The following is a 20,896-nucleotide window of genomic DNA, read 5'->3' as shown; positions in this document are numbered from 1 at the left end:
AAACTCTGAATTTTGACTATAATATTCGCAGGAGTTTTCATTTTATGGTTTCTTTCAGGAGGTAACTGGCGGATTCTTCCTATTTCTATTTTGCCCTCTGGTTCTAAGAGATCTTTTTTCATTTAAAATATTACAATGTCTAGGCTTTTTTTGGTCATGAGTTTAAGATGGTCCAATAATTTTGAAATTCTTTTTCATCAATCTCTTTTCCAGTTTAGCTATTTTTGATAAAAGATAGCTTTCTTCTACTGTTTTCAGTCTTCTGACTTTATTTTAATATTTTTTGATGTCTCAGGGAATCATTAATTTCTACTGGTTAATTCTAATTTTGAAGGAGTTATTTTTTTGAGCAAGGTTAATTCTTGAGCCAGGTTAATTCTTGAGCAAGCTGTTAATTTTCTTTCCACATTGTTCTTCCACAGCTCTAATTTCTTTTCCCCTTTTTCTTCTACCACTCTCATTTTAAAATAAATAAATAAATAAAAATCATTTTTAGCTCTTTATGAAAAAAAAACAAAAACTCTTGCTTTATCTTCCCCAAATCCCCAAAACTACCCCTCTACCAGGCTTCCATATTATTACCAAAGTAACCACCAGTTAACCTACCAGTCTCCTGGATGTGTAATACCATGGCATTATCCTAGACTCTTCTGCCTCACTCCGTCTAACCAACCAGTTGCCAAATTTTGCAGTTCCTAACTCTACAAAATCTTTTACATCCACTCCTTCTCTCTATTTACATAGTTTCCACCTTAGTCAGCCACTCATTACCTCTCATCTAGATTATTACAATTAGTTTCCTCATTGGTCTTCCTTCTTCAAATCTCTACTCACTTCAGACCTTCCTAAAGTCACACTCAGCAGTCAACAAGCATTCAGTTAGCACTTACTATGTACCAGGCACTGTAGCTAAAGTAATTTTGCTTGAATTCAGAGCTGAACATGTGATTCCCTTACTCAATCAATTCTAGTGGCTCCGTATTTTCTCTAGGAAAAAAACAGAAACTCTTTTGATTAACTTTAAAGTATTTTACAACCTAATGCCAACCTATCTTTCTCTGGACATTACTTCCCCATCCATACAATGTGATCTAGCCAAACTAGCCTTATCTCTATTCCTGAAGATGACAATACATTTCTCTTCTCTTTGCATATGCACTGGACATCCCCAATGCCTGGAATGCACTCTACCCTCACCTCTGCTTCAAAGAATCCCTCTACATGAAACCTCTCAATGGGGAAAATAATAGCACCTACCTCAAAGAGTTGTTGTGAGGATCTAATGAAATAATATTTGTGAAGAGCTTAGGGGGGCAGCTAGGTGGCGCAGTAGACAGAGTTCTGACCTTGGAGTCAGGAGGACTTGAGTTCAAATCCAGCCTCAGACACATGACACTTAGTAACTGTGTGACCTTGGGTAAATCACTTAACCCTGATTACCTCACCAAAAAGCAAAAAAAAAGAACTTAGAACAGTGCTTGGAACATGGCAGGCACTATCTAAATGTTTTTTTCCTTTTTCCTTCCCCTTATATATGCATATGTTGTCTCTCCTGCTAGAAATCAATCATTAATAATTATCAATTATAATATTCATATATAAAATCTTATTAAAATGTGCAAGGTACCAGGAATAAGTAGAAAGAATCAAATAATCTCTATTTATCAAGATCTTATATTCTAATGGGGGAGAGAATAGATACATATATGTATATGTGTGTACATGAACACATATATACATACACACACATATAGTTGATATTACATATTTCTTAAATAAAAAGTAATTTGGGAAGAAGGGAATTGGAGGGATTAGGAAAGGCTAAAGCCTAGTGCTTGAGTTGTGGATTAAAGGAAAAGAGGAACTCTATGAAGTAGAAGTAGGAAGAGAGTCCCTCCTAGGCATGGAGAATGGCCAGTGTAAGATATGGAGATGGGATATGGAATGCCAGGAACAGAGAGAATGCCAGTTTGGCTAGACTGCAGAGTGTAGGAAAAGGATTAATATTCAACAAGGCTGGAAAGATAGGATGGATTCAGGTTGTGAATGACTGTAAAAGCTAAAATGAGGAGTTTATGTTTTATTGCAGAGACAATAAAAAGCCACTGGAGTTGAATCAGTGGGAAAACCACGTGGTCATATCTGCACTTAAGGAAACTTATTTGGTTTAGTGTTAGAAAGGATTAGAAGGAGAAGAAACTGAGGCAGGGAGCTGAATGAGGAGGCACTGTTGCAACTATCTAGGGAAGAGGTGATGCAGCCCTGAATTAAAGTGGTAGTTGTGTTTATGAAGAAGAGTAGCATGTGAGAGATGTAAATATGGAAATGGCAAGATTTGGCACTGACTGAAGAGGTGGTATGAAAGAGGAGAGAGTGAGGATAATCCCAAGGTTATAAATCTTGTCAGTTAAAATGATATAAGCTAATTGTCAAATATTGATTGATTCACTCATATTTTTATTCCCAGTGCCCAGCTCAATGCCTGACACATTGTAAGCCCTTGACAAATACTTGCTTATTAATTGCTGATCCTATGTTCACCCAACAAATAAATGTATTACAAAACTGAGTATATATTATTTACAATATCTTCATGAAGATAGGGACTGTTTTCTTATCTAAACTTTACCTCTCATCCAGTATCCCCACAGTACTCAACATAACAGGAACTCATTAAACATTTATTGAATTGATCACAAGTGTACCATAACGGGGCACAACAATGCTAAAAAAAAACCTGGGAATCATATTCAACCAGGAAGTCATTTTTTCCTAATCTGTCTATAGGAAATATAAAATTAAATTGTAAAAGCACTAACTTTACTAATTTAACTCCTATCCCTTGCTAATCAGGGTACAAATTTTTCCATATTCTTCTTGAAAAGTATATAAACTAACCTAGACTACAATAAAACTATTCTTGCATAGGAGTCATAAAATTAATTTAAGTTTTTTGGCAAAGATGCAATAAAGTCCAAGGTACACAAACATGTCTGGCATAATGGAATGAATAAGGATGTTTTTCTTCATCACCAATTAACTATATGAAAATGAGAAAGTCATCCTACCTTAGTGGGTCATAGTTTTCTCATTTAAAACAGGAGGGAATTAAAATAGATGAGTTCCAAGAGCTCATTCTATGAAACATATGTAAATGATTAAAAGAGATCAAAAAGGCTGACCAATTGATATGGATTCACCAAAAAAAAAAAAAAATAAAGACAAGTAAAACATACTTATGTCCCTTTCTGGACAAAAGATGATTTTCAAGATGTAACTTTTTCATAGTCAAAAAATCAAAGAACTGATTCCAATAATGTTTAGCCATAACAACTAAAACTATAGGTTAGACAAATTAGGGGTAATTATATGGCATATATATTGTCAACTCTGCCTCCACTACTGTATTAAACATATGGAGAGATTTCTTGATCATTAATTTTAATATGATCTCAGTCAGTGTTCACTTAAACATTTCTTCTGAGAAGAGTGCTGACAACTGGACTTTCTTTAATCATTTTATCTTTGATGTAAGTATATGCACTCTGTGCCTTCTTAGGAGAATTCAGGCTATATTATGACTTTGAAATTTAAGAAAGAAGGCTCTAAACAATGAAATAGTGGCATAAATTATGTATTCTAGGAATAAGCAAGAAGTATGTTGAGAGTTATTGCTATTATAACAAAAAAGCAATGGAATTCACTTATTATGATTTGACTATGAATTTCTGGCAGTTAAAATTCATTCTTAGTACAGAAACATATACGAAAATATTCTCAGGGTTTTTCTCTTTCAGTTTAATTCAAAAGATTTTAGGAGAAAATAGATAATATTTAGGAAATAGATATTTAGAAAAATAGATATAGATAGGAAAATAGATAAATAAACCAAATGGTGCTAATCTTTAGAATGGAAGAAAATTACAGTAGCATCAACATTTTGTAATTACAAAATTCTTTTGGATTTTCAATGTGTTGCATGCAAATCAATAAGCCCTCAACATGTATACAGGAAAATTACTTTAATTAGCATTTTATAAAATAGATGCCAGAAACAAAAAGAATTTGAGTAGTCTACTAAAGAAAAGGAAACAAATCAGCAATAGATCTAGTTAAAACTTGAGACCTCGACAATCAAAGTTACACAGATCCCCTGAAGACACAACTTGGTGGCACAGTGGATGGAACTCTGAACTTGAAATCAGTCAGACTTAAGTTCAGTTCCAGAATTGGACACTAATTAGCTGTATAACCTTGGGCAAATTACTTAACTTCAATTTGCTTCAATTTCCTCATCTGTAAAACGGGGAAAATAATAGTACCTACCTCCTAGGATAGCTGTGAGGATCAAACAATAATAATAATAATTGTAAAGCACTTAGCACAGTGCTTGTCACATATATAAATCTTAACTCTGTAAATGTTAGCTATTATTATGTTAACTATTATTAACCTCTGTCTTCCTTAGTTCCCTCATCTGTAAAATCTCTCTCTCAACATTGCTGTGAGAACTAAATGAGATACTGGTAAAAACGTTTTGCAAATTTAAAGTGCTATATAAATGCTAGCTAATATTATTAGTAGATCATCTTTAGAATTTTATTTTAGCACAAAATGTATATCATATAGAAGATTTTTATAAGTCTTGCACAAGTTATGATTATCTCCCCTTAATATAGCGTAACATGGCATTGAAAATGTCCAAGCTTGCTAACAGAACTGACTTCTCTCTAGAAAATAAATATTCAGTGAAAAAAAAACTTTTATGTTAAATTATATTAGTTTCATAAATACACAATTGCAAAACACATGAAAAATAAGTCTACACCTTCAAATGTGCAAATTAAAATAATCACTCCTTTAAAAACTCCATGACAATGTCATTTTTAGGAACATACACCCCCCTCTATGTTGGTCTCACAAAATTTCTACTCTATCTTCTTTTATTCTCTTTTTTAAATAGCAAAGACAAAGGCAAAATTTGTCTTTTTTTTTTTTACCCTTTAGGCTAAGAAAAATGACCTGAATCTTTACTATCTAGATTGAGAAGAAGGAAGACCTAGTCAAAACTCACTTTTCTACATTTACTCAATTGTCTATTATTCCCTTCTATAATGATCTGATTTTCTTCTTTCTTGCTTGAGCATAATTATAGGCATCAGGAAAGGAACTAGACTATAGGAAGAAATTGAAAAATAAGAGAAAAAAAGAAAGGAAATGACCAATGGGAAAAACTCCAAAGAAGCCAATTAGGAGTCTGAAACAAGGGCTCAAGTAGAGGAGTTAGCCTTGTTTGATTATGATGGAACACTCCATCATCAAGTGGCCACTTGGGCACTGGAAATGAAAATGGTAAACACACAGAAGTTTTGAGGCATGGAGTAAGTGAGACAGGAGAAAGCACAACAGATGGCTTTGATGTCTCAGCAAAATAGGACATGAGGTCATCTACTGAAGTGTCTTTGGGACCTTGAAGACAGAGAAGCATCTTTGGAATAGCTTCTGTGAATAGTTTAATATGTCAATCAGACATGAATAAAAGGGTTCTCAAGCAATATATAGTGAGAGCTCAATTTAGGCTAAACAAACTCAAATTTGTAATTTTTCATTATATTACATGACTTTTCATCTCATTATATGAAATTCAAATTTTTTATGTAGAAATTCATACTTGAAAGAAATGTGATGACTAAATTTTAACCCTGATTAAAGGAAGACTTGCAGTGGAGATACTGAGATTGCAAGTGATATAAAGAATAGGCATTTTAGGATTTTTTTAATAGCTCATAAAATGTTCACCAAAGTAAAAGAGAGTAAAAAAAAAAAATTATCTCTAATTAGCTATATCAGTGACAGGGGAGCTTTTCCTAGTCCCAAGGGTGCTTAGCTGAGATCTGGGAGGATACTATCTTACATTTCCATACTTCCTTTGAAGGGTGAGGTGAGGTAAGAGGTGAGGAGAGAGGAAAGAGGAGGTAGGAACAGAAGGGAAGGAGAATTTGGGCTGTGAAGAACAGATGAGAAAACGTATCTCCTTCCCTTTGGAGAGGTGGGAGCAATGGAATATCACATACACTTTTGATATTTAGTTGACATAGTTTAGTGTTGTTGACCTGCTTTTTCCCCTCTTTTACAAGATACGATTGCCTGGTGAAGGAAGGGGACAGATGGAATATTCATAGATTAAGAAAATGAAAAAGCAAAAGATATTAATAAAAATTTTAAAATAATGCATGCAGTAGAAACAATCTCAAAAGTAATAAAGCTAGGTGGGAAGATATACTGAAAATCACATCATATTTAATTATGATTTTTAGAAACCTACCTTGTTTCTAGCTGTTTTATACTAGATTGTAACTGGTGTAACCGCCTGTCTGATGCTTCCTCTCTTCCTTGGGCAGATTCCATATCTTCTACCTTTAAACCAAAGAAATTAGAATATTTATTTCAAAAGTCCCATAAAACTCAATACTTTACTACATAGCATAGATTCAAAGTTTTAAATTTACTGTGATACTACTATGACAGATTGAAGGAATAAAATCATATTGGTGTAATACTTCTCAAATTATACTTGTCATATAATTAGGTAACAAACACATCCCATATTTACAAAAAAAAACCAAAAACACTACAAATTATCCACTATTAACAAATTTAGATAAATTCTTTAGGCTACTTCTATAAAACAAATTGAAGAAATCCAACACACTACCCTGAATTTTAATGCTTGAATATTGGCAAAAGCACAAGGAAATGACCAATAAAAATCATGCTAATTTTAAACTACATTAGCATTTTCCAAATGGCAAATAAAAAAGCAAAGTAGGTGTTAAGTATATTTCCTGGGACTTAAGAAGGTAGTGAAGTTATTTTAAAATAAAATTGCTGCACTATTTTTAAAAAATGACAAGCTAAATACAAACATTTTATTTTGCATAGAACAAATATGTCATTTTATATAGATGTTATTTGTTACATATTTGCTACACTGATTCTAACTTCTCTACAAAGTAGAGAAGTAATGGTATCTTTTAAGGAGCTAGGCTAGTGCTTGACAGGCAATCTCAACATCTCCCCCATTTTATGCTGATTCTCCCACAAACAAATTAGTGTTATTAACAGTTTAACAAAATAATTAAACTTAAAATTATCTGAAACTTGTTTAGACAACTAAACAAAATGATAAATGTAGGAGGATTTGGGGAAAAATCAGTTAAAAGTATCAGTTAAAATTATTTGGAAAGCTGATATTTCATTTTGCAATGAAGACTTCCATATAATAAAGCAGAAATTTAAAAAAAAATTTAAGTAGTAAAACACCCTGTCACATACAAATCTACTTTTTCTACTAAACTTTTCAACAGATGGGGAAAAATCATCTTATAATAACGTGCTTTAGAAGGTTATATGCTATGGGGAAATTATCCTATCTCATTGATTAGGTGGACTGAACCTAAATTTAATTCTTTCTTTAAATCTCTCCAAATTTTTGAGAAAGTTTCACATTATTTTCATTTCACTAATATTTTGATTAAAAAAATGACTGACATAACTTCTAACTCTCCTCTCAATCTTTGGAGGTCTAAACTTCAAATGAAAATTATCTTATAAACAAGAAGGTTGATGATATGCATACAAATTCTTAACTTAGAAATATCTGAATACCTTCTTTTGCATCTGTCCTTGAAGATCTTCGACTAATTTGGTCATTTCTTCCACTTTTGCTGTAGCAACTCTGAGATCTAATTTGGCTTGTCTGAAAAAGAAAAGTAGAATAATTAATTCACAAAATATTATATAGCTTATATTTGTTGAAATTGCTGATCTATGAATTTGCTGACCTGTGAATTTTGTCAATGAAAAAGTCTTATCAATCTGCACTGGTGTAACTCTTAAAGAAAAAAGTTGAGAAGTCCTGGGATGGACCTCAAATAGCTAAAGGAATAGGTTACAGGAATATGTACCAAAAGGATAAACATTGAAACTGTATTTGAAAATGAAATATGTCTTATATTATTATTTGTTATTGTTGTCCAGTCGTTTCAGTTTTGACTCTTCATGATCCCATTTAAGGATTTCTTGGCAAAGACACTGGGGTGGTTTGCCATTTCCTTCTCCAGCTCATTTTACAGATGAGGAAACTGAGGCAAACAGGGTTAAGTGACTTGCCCAGGGTCACAAACCTAGTAAGTGTCTGAGGCTAGATTTGAATTCAGCAAGATAAGTCTTCCAGACTCCAGGCCTGGCATTCTATTCACTGCACTACCTAGCTGCCCTATGTTACCTATGCACCACACTTAAATAAACTACTAGCTGAAGGAAAGTTAGAAGGTTTGGGAAACTAAGAGGTCCCCCATACAACTTTTAATTGCCAAATAGAGCAAAGATTTGTTTTAACTTAATCACTTAAAAAGCCAAGTGCCACATAATTTGGTTTTTAAAAAGTCCCCAGTCAATATTACTAGACACATTAAAAAAATATTAAATCATCACTTCCTTAACTCCCAAAGACCAGATTTTCCAGAGCACTTAAATGACTTATCCAAGGCCTCAGAGCTACTATGTACCAGATGAGGGATAAACTCATGTGATCTGACTCCAGATACAAGTCTTTGGTGCTAAGTTCTTTATACAACTCCACATATAGTTTTTCAAACATGAGATAAAAAGAAAAAAGCAATAACTTGAATTATTTTGTAGTTAAATAAATTAGAGAATTAATGAATTAATACATCAAAAGAACACACAATTAAGCATAAGATAAAAAGAAAAAAACAATCATTTGGGTTATTTGGTACTTAAATTGGAGAATTAATGAATTAACACATCAAATGAATACACAAATAAAATTGTGAGAAATTAATAAAACAGCAAATAAAATTAAAAATATAATAATAAAAAGGATTCCTTTAAACTAATAAAATTTAGAAATAATTAGCAAATTTGATTTAAGAAAAAATTAAAATAATTGATAGAGGAGAAAGTATTACAAATACAGAAAGGATAAATATAAATATATGAGACTTTCATATAACTGTATGTCAAAAATATTAATTTAAAATATAAAAGAAATGGATATTTATAAAAATAACAAATATCCAAATTGATACAACAGAAAATTAAAAGCTTAAATAAATCAATCTCAGGTAGGAGTTGCTATGTGACCAGGTAAATTCACATAGAAATTCTACCAAATATTTTTAAAATATGTAACTGTCATATTGTGCAAATTCTTTTCAAAAACAGAAAGATGCCACTCTCCACAATTCTTTATAAAAGTCTTCTGTGTTTATAGTTCTCACACTTGTCAAAGATAAGGCAGAAAAAAATATATAGGACAATATTAGTAATGAGAATCTTATTCACTTCCACAGCTTCAATTATCAAGATGAGGATAACTCACAAATCTAACTCTCCTGAATTCACCTCTCCGAATCTACATTTTCCAATAACTAAACAACTTCTCTGATTTTGCTTTTCTTCCTTCTCAATTTCAACCCTATAGTTCATCACTGCAACATTAAACTATTGCTCCTTTGTCCTGTTGCTGCTCATGCAGTGTTAAAAGCCACGTCTGGATCACTTCAACCATCCACTTGCTTTTTGCTCCTATTTATATGCTACATAACATAGCTGTATGTTCTGGAGAAGTCATGCAACTTTGATGACTGAGTCCATTAAGAATTTAACTTATCTAATCTCAACTGGACCCTTATTGCAGCAAACAAATTCTTTTAATCCTCCCTAACTGATTATCTATTGTACTCTCCAGAGCAGCTATATACAATTTTCTCTTCTCAAGCCTCCTGGTCTAGGAAGACAATCTCTGCCTCTCACTCTCAGCAAAGACATTACTTCATACTTTACTCAGAAAATAAAGGTCATTTGCTGTAAAGTCTCTCTTCTCCCTTAATTTACATCTCCATCCTCCTGCCTCCAGGTGGGAAGGAATAGCTGAGTCCCCCCTTTATAGGGTGATATTGGTACCCTGAAAGGGTACTGAAACCATCCTTGAGACACAATTGGCTCATGGGAATACAGGCTTCAGCCACTGACATAACTTCCTAGGCAACTGAGCAGAGGAAGCTTTTAGCTCATCTCTGCTGCTTGCCTGGAGGTCCATGATGGACCACAGAGATGGAAGATACTCTAACACTGCTGAATCAACTCAGTGTCCTTGCTGAGTATTTTTCTCTGTCATGACTAAGTAAAACTCCTTTTGTTAACTGGAATCTCAATATAAAACTTAACAATAAAGGGATAAACCTGAGTCAATCTCTTTACCAAGACCAAACCCTGTACATATACAATTATCAAATTTAAAATTAAAAAAACAAACAAAATAATAATTGAGAAAGGGGAAATCACAATACAGGAGAGAGGAAAATTCCTCTGGAAAAGGAGAGATTGCCCTTCATTCTCCTTCTCCCTTTACCTACCACTCAAATCTTCAATCCCTCCCAATTTACTGGATTCTTCTATGCTGCCTCCCAACATGTATAGGTCTTCCCCACCTGACAAAAAGATCCTCTATCTCTCCTCCCTTTTGTGACCAAACCCCAAGGGAGGCAATGTAATACAACAGAAAAAGAACTGACTCTACAGTCAGAGGACTTATGTTCAAATCCCATCCTTGATATAACCTTGGACAAATCACTTCACTTCCTACAGCTTTGGTTTCCTCACTTGGAAAATCACTCCTCTTTTCCCAAAAACCTTTTCCCATCTTTGCAACATTCCTATTAGTGTTAAGGACACATCATCCCCAGTCACCCAGGCCTAAAACTTTAGTGTCATCCCTGGACTCCTCATTTTTACTTTCCCCAACCAACATCTCATGTCTATACCTTTTCCTTTACTCATATGGCTAACACCCTCATTAACATCCTTATCACCTCTTGCCTAGATTATTAGTTTTTTTATTTATTAAAATTTAATTAATTTTATTTTCAGATCCACATTCTCTCTCTCCCACCCCACTCCTCAATTTCGTAAGCAAGAAAAACAAAACCTCTGTTGCAAACATATATAGTTAAACAAAAAAAATTTCTGCATTGGCTATCTAAAAAAAAAAAAGTTTTAATCTATACTCTGAGTCTATCACCTCTCTATTAGAAGGTGGGTAGGATGTTTTATCTTGAGTTCTTTAGAACTGTGGTTGGTCACTGTGTTGATTAGAGTTCCTAAGTCTTTCAAAGTTATCTATCTTTGCAATATTGGTGCTACTGTGTAAATTTTTCTCCTAGTTCTGCTCACTTCCCTCTACATTCTTTCATACAAGTCTTTTGATGTTTCTCTGAAACTGTATCCTTGGTAATTTATTATAACACAATAGTATTCCATCACATACATATACCATAACTTGTTCAGAAATTCCCCAACTGCTGGTCACCTCCTCAGTTTCCAAATCTTTGACACTACAAAAAGAACTGCTACAAATACTTTTGCACATAAAGGTCCTCTTCCTCTTTCCCTGGTCTCCATGGTATATAGAGCCAATAGTGGTACTCTGGTTAAAAGGTGTTATATAGCTTAGTAACTTTTTGAGCAGAGTTTTAAGTTGCTTTCCAGAATGGCTAGTTGACAGCTCCACCAAGAAGGCATTACTGTACCTACTTTCCCATAGCCTCTCTAGTATTTGTCATTTTCCTTTTTGTCAACTTAGCCAATCTGATGGTTGTGAACTAGAACCTCAAAATTGTTATAATACAGATTTCTCTAATTATTAGTGACTTAAAGCATTTTTAACATGGTTATTTAAAAGCTTAATTTCTGCTTTTGAAAACTGCCTATTCACATCCTTTGAAAATTGGAGAATTTTCGCCCCCATTATTGCAACAGCCACGTCTGATCTCCCTCTCTCAATTCTCTTCCCTCTCCAGTTCATCCTCCATGACACTGCTAAAGGGATTTTTCTAAAACACAAATCTACCCACGCCACTTAGCAAAATAAATTCTAGCAGCACTCTATTACCTCTAAACACAAATACAAATTCCTATTAAGTCACTTAAAGCCTTTTATAACCTGGCTTCAACATAACTCTCCAGCCTTATTATATATTACTTCCTTTCATGAACTCTATGGTTCAGCCAAAACTGGTTATTGCTATTCCTCATGCACGATCTCCCATCTCTATGCAATTGTGTAGGTTGTCCCCCATACAGAAAACCCATACCCTTTTTACCTCTGCTTTGAGGAAGCCTTATATCCTCTATTTCCTTTAATCAATCAGTTAATCAAGAACCATTTATTAAGCACCTACTATATATGCCAAGTTCTGGGCTAAGCACTGGGAAAACAGACAAAAATACAATATTGTCTGACCTCAAGGAGTTTACATTCTAAGGGATTAGACACATATACAAGTATACATATGATATATAAAAATAAATAGAAAGTAGTTTGGGGAGGGAATATATTAACAACTAGAAGATTGCAAAGGCTTCAAAAAATTTCTTGACGTTTGAATTGAGTCTTGAAGGAAACCAAGAGGTAGATGTGTGGAAAAAGTATGGCAGTCCATGCAGGGGAAAAGTCGAGCACTACCTTCTAAATCAGGAGTTCTCAATCTGGGGCCCATGAACTTGGTTTTTAAAATATTTTATAACTATTTAAATATAATTGTTTTCCTTTATAATCCTAATCCATTTTGTTTATACATTTAGAAACATTATTCTGAGGAGTCAATAGGCTTTACCAGACACCCAAAAGGGCCCACGAAACTAAAAAGGTCAAAAACCCCTGGTCTATATGAAGCCTTTCCTAATGTCTCCCAGCTGTTAGTTCCATTTTCAAAAGAATTACTTCATATGTATATATTGTATATATTTAAATATGTACATGTTGTCTTCACCAAAAAATGCAAAGTTCTTTGGGGGAAAAGCCTATTTCAATTCTGCCTTATATCCCCAGCACCAAGCACAGTACCTGGCACATAGTAGGCATTTAATAAATTAAACTCCAAGTAGGGGTTCCACCAGCACCTCAAGTTCACCAGCTATGGAAGTTCAGAAAACCTGAGTTAAAATAGTACTTCTGACACTTACTCAAGTGAACCTGGGAAAGTCACTTAACTCTCACCTGACATTTCTTCATCTTTAAACTAGGAGAAAAAGCACCTGCCTCAAAGGGCTGTTGTGAAGCTCAAAGGAGATGAAATACATAGAGAGCTCTATAAACATTAAATGTGGGCTATTATTACAACTTTGTCCAAAACTGAGCTTATTAACTTTCTCATAAACCTGTTTCTCATGTTCAAACTAGGACACCTGCACTCCAGCTATCATTGTCATCCCCTCTTCACATACATCTTCTCTCTGTTTTATATCTTTCCTGATGTTTATGATCAGAAGGAAACTAATGAGGTCTTGTATTGTACATGGATTGAATATGAAAAGCCAAATCTTTTTAACATTGACTATCTAGCTATATCTCTCACATCTTTTTCTTCTTAAGCTGAATTTTTGAACCAAAATTTAGAACTTCACATTTCTATTGAATGCAACTTTCTTACTTTTGGTTCATAGTTCTACCCTGTCAAAATCTTTCTGGATCCTGACCTTCTTGCCCAACATATTAGCTATTCTTCCCTGGTTCATATCATCTTCAGATCTGATAAGGCAACTATGATTTCAATCAAGTCACTAGGAAAATAAAAATTTCACAACAAAGGATGAAATGTGGGTCCATGAGGCAGGTACTACACTAGAAATCTCCCTCCAAACTGACATCATCCATTAATGGTCTTATTTGAGTTGTCATTCCACTGGTTCAAAATTCATTTAACTATACTATCATTTAGCCCAACTCTTCATTTTAGCCACAAGAATAGTATAAGACACTTTGTTAAATACCTTGATGAAATATAGGTATAATAAGTATAAATTATTTACCTGATCTAACAGTCTAGTAGTAACATCAATTAAGCATGACCTATTTTTAGTGAAGCCATGTTGGCTCTTAGTAATTTCTATATTTTTTCCTAAATGTTCATAAATCTTCCCTGTAATAATACATCTTAGAATTCTGTTATGAAATGAAGTCAATCTAGCTATTTTTTCAAAAAATACCTCTAAAAATATAAATATTTATTAAGTTACCTATACCTATATATTTAGAACTGGCTAACTTCCCTCATTTCCCTATTTTGAAAATAAGGGAAAGATTTACTCTTCTTTTGTCCTAAAGAACTTTATTCATTCTGTAAGATAATGATTCTCTCTCTCTCTCTCTCTCTGTCTCTCTCTCTCTCTCTCCACCCGCCCCGGACTCTTTTACACTTAAAATTGTTGAAAATCTTCTACGTATATTATATCTATCAATGTTTACTACATTTGAAATTAACAGATTTTAGTATTATTATGAAAATAATTTTAATATTGTGGACCTCCTGAAAGGGTCTCAGAGACCTCTAGGGACCACTGGTTCACACTTTGAGAATTGCTTCTCTAAGATATCAGAAAAATATCTGACAAAGCACTGACAATGCATGAGCAATTATTACATTCACCAATTATTTCAGAATGTTATCTAGTTCTGATCATTTGAGCTACCAAAGAAAATAAGGGTTAAGCAGATCCTCTTATTCCTCTTCTTGTTTCTAACTTTGGCATTTTGTTTCTGAGGGTTTCCCACTATTATTCGGTCAACTTTTCCTATAATAATTTTAGTCCATGGGATCCTACCTATCCTTTCTCTGTACCTTCTTAATTTTGCTCTCCCAAAAGCTAGGATGCCTGCCAGTCTGTTAAGTCAAGGTAAGATCTAGAATATTAGTTCTCTTTGTCATTTTTCCTACTTTCTGAAGACTTAAATTATTCTTAAGGAAAGCCAAAAATTTATCAGCTACTCTGCTTTTGGCAGATAGAGTACTTGCAGATGTCCAGATTCATTATTACTAAGTCCTTTTTTTAAAAATACCTTTATCTTGGAATAATATGATGATATTTAGTATTCATAACCTGAATCATTATGAAACGTTCTACAAATATGATCAAGCCAACCTATCTGTCATGTGACTGACTCAACTAGTCAAAGAATAATTTTAAAAAATAAAACAAAAAAAAAACCCTAAACTCTGAACTTTGGCAGTTTGATTTGACAATTAACTTTGTTGATTGACTTAAATTCTTCCATTCAAATTAGACTCAATAAACAAATTTTGAGCACCTACTATGCTCAAGGTACTGTGCGAGGCACCAAGAATAAAACAAAACAAAACAAAACAAACAAAAACATTGCCTTTAAGGAGAATTATATTTTATTGGGGCAATATATCATATATAGTTAAGTAAACAGAAAGGAATTTGAATGGGTAAAGAATACCAGCAAACTATGAAGTTTGAGAAGGCTTTGTGAACGAGTTGAAAATTAAACTGGATCTAGAATAAAGATAAAGAATCTGAGACATGAAGTTAAGGATGAATAATATTCCAGGCATGCAACAGCGTGCAGAATATTAAGTTTCTTGAAGAGCTAGCAAGTCATCTAGTTACAAAGATTATTTTGATGCTTGTGTTGAGAATAAAATTGAGAAGGGAGAAGCCAGATGCAGGGAGACCAATAAGCCAAGTACAATAATCTAGATGAAAGGCAATGAGGGATTGAAATAGGATAGTGGCACTGCCAGTAGAAAGAAGGATGGATGCTAGAGATTTGTGGAGATAGAAATGACAAGAGAAGTGACTGGACACACAGGATGAAGGATAGAGAAAACTAAAAAAATACGATGAAACCCTGGGTGCCTAAAAAAACTCACCACTGAAAGAACAGTGGTGCCCTCAACAGAAACAGAGAGATTTAGATAGTCAGGTTTAAGGGGACAAAAAATGATTTGGGGACGTGTTGGACAAGTATAAACAAACTATCAGCATTTTAAGCTTCTGCTGTGTTTTACTACTGCCTTTATCTAAATACTCTTGAAGAGTTTTGTTCCTTATTACTAGAAGACAGTTAAAAACAATGTGACAAACACAGTGGAAAATAAAAATAGTGAAATCTAGGATATTTCTGAAAGTAAAGACTCTAACACAGGGCTTAATAAATACTTTCTGACTTAGCGGCCAACTGTTTAAAAGAATATCATGCAAAGGAAATCAGCTCTGTCTGAAATAAGAATATGTACATTTTTCTCTCTATACAGGTTAGTCATTTTGATCAGACTAGAAATCCAAAGTCCATCCTCAGGCAGACTCGGATTGGGACAGTTTTATAAGTAAAAATCAGTACATGGGAAATAAAAATCAATACTTTAAAATGAATTTAAATTAAATTGGATGAGATAATTATCACATGATTAACAAAACTGAGAAAACAATAATCAAAACATTCACCAGGAAAGGTTTAAATGATTTATAAAACAAATTTAAACACATTTAAAGATATATTTTTTAAGTACAACAAAACAATAAATAGTAAGAGAAGTCAAAATAATGCACCTTATTAGGTATAATCAAACCTAATTGGTTCAAATTCCATTACTTTGGAATTAATGATAATTGAGACATGCTGAGCTAAAGTTTTTCTCTGCATTACCTCTGAATATAAGTCAATAATTAATTCAGACATCAAGGATAGTAGGGGATATGAGTAGGGTTTAGATGATGACCTACAGTGGTTCAGAATTACTGGGATGTGTAGGGTATGACCAGGTGTGAGAATGTTCATCATAAGGGCAGCTAGGTGGCGCAGTGGATAGAGCACCGGCCCTGAAGTCAGGAGGACCTGAGTTCAAATTCAGCCTCAGAACAAACACTTGACACTTACTAGCTGTGTGACCCTGGGCAAATCACTTAACCCCAATTGCCTAAAAATAAAAAAAATTAAAATAAAAAAAAAAACTAAGGAGAATGCTTATCATTGAGTGGAAGGTATCATTTCTCTTCTCAAAGAAGGCTAGAGATTGGACTGGAAACATGTAGCACAAAGTGGAAGGCACAAGGTCAGATTAGGTCCTGTTTCACAATTCGTCGCCCCTCTGAAGCCTAGAGATTAGGCAGGAAATGCCACAGAAAAAAATGGAAGTTGAACCTATACAGTAGGAGATGAAAGTCTTACTCCCTACCAACATCCCTCTTAACTCTTCCCTCAAGTGATAGAAGCAGCAGCAGGAGATGGAAGAACTAAAATCAAAATTGCTCCTCTTTGCACCAGAGGTTCTCCACGTCGAGGTTGGGAGATCAGCCTGACAACAGGAAGTAGAAGCTGCCCTGTGCTGGCTTAAATTGAAGTTACTCCACTGAACTCTAGCAGGCTTTCCTCAGGGGACACATGAAGCAAGAGATGAAAGGACCTTGGTCAGAGAAAGGCCTTGCTTGTTTTCTCATCTGAAGCTAGATATCGGGCACACACAGTGGAAGCGGAAGTCTCCAGACAGAGAGAGGTGTTTGTAATTGATCCTAGAGGTAATAGGGAGCCACTGGAACTTTTAAGCAAAGGTAATGACAGGGTGAGATCTGTCAATTAGAAATATCACTTCAGCAGCTGTCTGGAGAGGTGAGAGATTTAACCAGGGAGACTAATTAGTGGGTTATTGAAATAGTCTAGTCCAGAAGTAATGAAGACCTGAATTAGAGTGTTTGTGGCATGAGTGGAGAAAATAGGATACATGCGAGAAATGCAGTGGAATTAGGCCTGACAAGACATGGCAAATGATTGGATATGGGAAGATAAGAGAAAGTGAAAAGTCGTGTGTGTGTGTGTGTGTGTGTGTGTGTGTGTGTGTGTAATAAATCATATAAACCACCCCCGCTGTTCTACATAAAAGGAAACTGATGTCCAGTGGCTTGACCAATTTCAGACATAGCTAATAGAGTTAAAGCTGGGTAACCTGAATTCTAAGCTAATGCTCTTTCCACTACACCTTCATTCAAGAAATATATATATATATATATATATATATATATATCTATTATGTCTATTAAGCCATATAAGGTTCCTTTAAGTGATGACCACTCCTGTTACATTTAAAGCACAATGCAACTTATGAATTATTTTTACCCATACCTTTAGAGGAATGAACGGATCGCTGAAGCAAATCATACCCATAGTTTAAAATATTCTCTATTATATCTATCAGCTGTCCATCCTGAAACTACTTCCTGTTTGGACTAGATAAGAATTCATTGAATTTATTTAAACTTTTGATGAACTAGTAATGTGCACAAAATTTTTTTTATTTGTTAATTTCTGCAGAACAATATTACATTTCCTGAAAATGCTATCCAATCAATACAAGACTGCTATGTATTTGTTCCTTTGGATCAGGTAAATAATCCAAAATAAGTATAATGACCATCAGCAAAGTAAGGTATGATATTATAATTAGTGGGTTACTATTATTTTAAGCTGCATTATAAAAACTTCTAAAACAATGAGTAAAGCACAATAATGATCTACTAGTAGAAATGCTGGTAATAAAAAGTACAATTATATCATGAGCACCATAAACAAAGACTTTAGGTAAAAATATTTAATTAATAAAAGGAAGAAAATGTGGCAAAGAAATCTAAGAGCAAAATTCATTTCTGGAAACTTAATATGATATTACCTAACATAGAAAGGATCTATTTCATCTTCTAGGAAACTCCTATCACCAACATTTATGCAATCTTCTATAGCTTAGCAGATAAATCTCTAGAGAGCTATCAGAGGTACAAAAAAGTCAGTTGACTTGCCTTGGGTCAAACAGCTAGTAAGCATCAAGCTATTCAAACTGACTCCAAGTTTCATCTACTACATTAAATGGTCTCAGTATAATATTAGGACAAAATGTATTTCACTGCTTCTGTCCAAGACAATTCTTTGAAGCCTTATCATGATTCTATACTCATTCTGAAATGCTGCCATCATAGGAAAATGGATCTTACAATTTGAAGAAATTTGAGTTCTAATTTCTGACTATGGGGTTTGGGAGAAATGCCAAGAAGGTTAAAATGATTCAGACCAAGGAGGAGGGCAATTCTCTTTGGAATACAGCCACAATATCTTAACATCCCTTAAATAAGAAAAGGCATTATGATAATACTACTAATAATAAAAGTATTTGAGAGAATTCTCATTTTCACCAAAATACCTAAGTTGTTTGCGTAGTTGCTCAATTTCCACGTTCTGTTCAGTTACTGTTTTCAGAAACTGTTGGTTAGTCTGAAAGGAAAAAAAATAGAAATTCAATAATGGCATATTTAAGACTGATTTTTAGGGATTAATTACAGGATAAGACAATGACTCAAAGATTCCTGTTAGAACAAGAATGAATAATGATGATTAAATTGACTTTGGGATTATGTAGGCATTTAAGTGAGACAATTTACTTCCAGGACTCTCAGGTAATGGAACCAACTTCCCTTTGTATCACTGATTTTATTACACTACTAAGGTCCTTATCATTTCACTTTTTAGATTGCAACAAATATTTAATAGCTGCCTCTAATCTCTTCTAACTCATCCACAACACATACTACCATCAGACTAATCTGACAAAACACTCTTTTCATCTTGCTACTGGTTAGCTACTTTATCAAGTTTAAACTCCTTTCTCCAATTTTCAACTGACAAATCAAATCAATCAATAAATATATGAGAGCCTATTTTGTTTAAGACATTACGTTAAGCACTGAGATCTACAAATGGTACACTATTCATTTATTCATTCAACGATAAACAATATGTACCTACTATTTACAGGCCACTGTGCTAGCTGCTGGAAGATTTGCAAAGTTTAAATAAGGCATGGAGTGTGATCTCACATAGTTTATAACTTAATAATACTTGACATAGGCTATACTTTAATAATTCAATGGATCTGTAATTTTATCCATGTAGATATTTCTTCTTTCAATGCAGATCACCCCAAATCTGACCTTCTGCACTTACAGTCTTCCCAGTGCCACCTGCTGCTGGTGCTTTCCCTTTGAGACTGTACTCCATTTATTCTCATTCTCTTTCTCATTCTCTCTCTTTCTTTCTCCCTCCCTCTCTTTTTTCTCTATATTTAATATCTGTATTATAATATATAATATACATATAATATCTACATAGATAGAAATAGATGACGGAGATTGTTATTTATATATTGTCTCCTCCATTAGAATGTGAGTGTCTTTGTCTTTTTTTTTTTTCATCTATAGCACTTAGCACAGTGCCTGGCACATAGTAACCACTTAATAAGTGCTCACTGATTGACAATTCATTAATGCTTTCTCATCTGATGTCCATATTCTCCATTCTCCCATACATCTTTCACAAAGGACAAAAAGTACTGACCTTTCTCTAGATCTTTTTATACTTCATAGGTGCAGTCAGATAAAATATATCAAAGTTAAGTCCATCAGAGAATTGCATAACAAAGTGTTATATTGAGTGTGAGGAAAAAGTTACTAAGAAGAAGAATCAGAGAAGACTTCATGAAGGAAACAGAATCTAAGTTAGGCTTCAAAGTCTGGACAGCAATGTGGCATATAAAAAGGGAGCCAGCATGGTGCAATGAAAAGAGCACTGACCCTGGAATCAGAGAATCTGGGTTCAAATCCTATCTCTGGCAATTTATTACTTCTGTGACCTTGAGCAAGACATTTTTACCTTCCCAGGCCCTAGCTTCCTCATCTCTAAATTAAAGAGTGAGACTAGATGGCCTCTTTGGTCCCTTCCAGTTCTAGACCTATGATCCTACCTAGAATTCTATGAAATTCTAGCCAAAAAAGTAGGAGATAGAGGATAAGCTTGGAAGGAAAAGAGTGGTCCAGTTGACTAGAATGCAGAATGAGTGAAATGATCAATAAAAGATAAAGATGGAAAGGAAAAGCTAAAAATAACTCAGTTTACTAATGTGGGATACCAAGTAAATGGTAGATTCACTGAAAAAAATAGCGAAGTCAGAAGGAAGAGAAGGTAATA

The 20,896-nt window shown here is 33.9% G+C and overlaps 1 protein-coding gene across 4 annotated transcripts in view; it reads right to left on the bottom strand.

Moving 5' to 3' along the window:
- Nucleotides 1-20,896, bottom strand: part of SCLT1 (sodium channel and clathrin linker 1) — a 256,899-nt gene that overhangs the window by 150,695 nt on the left and 85,308 nt on the right. For all 4 annotated transcript variants that reach the window (XM_027857572.1, XM_027857573.1, XM_027857576.1 and 1 more), the window contains 3 exons: nucleotides 19,077-19,147; nucleotides 7,669-7,759; nucleotides 6,326-6,417 (listed from right to left, as the gene is read on the bottom strand). In XM_027857572.1, coding sequence (XP_027713373.1) covers nucleotides 6,326-6,417; nucleotides 7,669-7,759; nucleotides 19,077-19,147 — 254 coding nt within the window. The remainder of the gene's footprint in view (nucleotides 1-6,325; nucleotides 6,418-7,668; nucleotides 7,760-19,076; nucleotides 19,148-20,896) is intronic.

This window comes from Vombatus ursinus, unplaced genomic scaffold (genome assembly GCF_900497805.2).
Source record: "Vombatus ursinus unplaced genomic scaffold, bare-nosed wombat genome assembly UNPS02012179.1, whole genome shotgun sequence".
Classification (NCBI taxonomy): Eukaryota; Metazoa; Chordata; class Mammalia; order Diprotodontia; family Vombatidae; genus Vombatus; species Vombatus ursinus.
The sequence above is the reverse complement of the archived record's forward strand: the minus strand, read 5'-3'. Positions and strand labels throughout refer to the sequence as shown.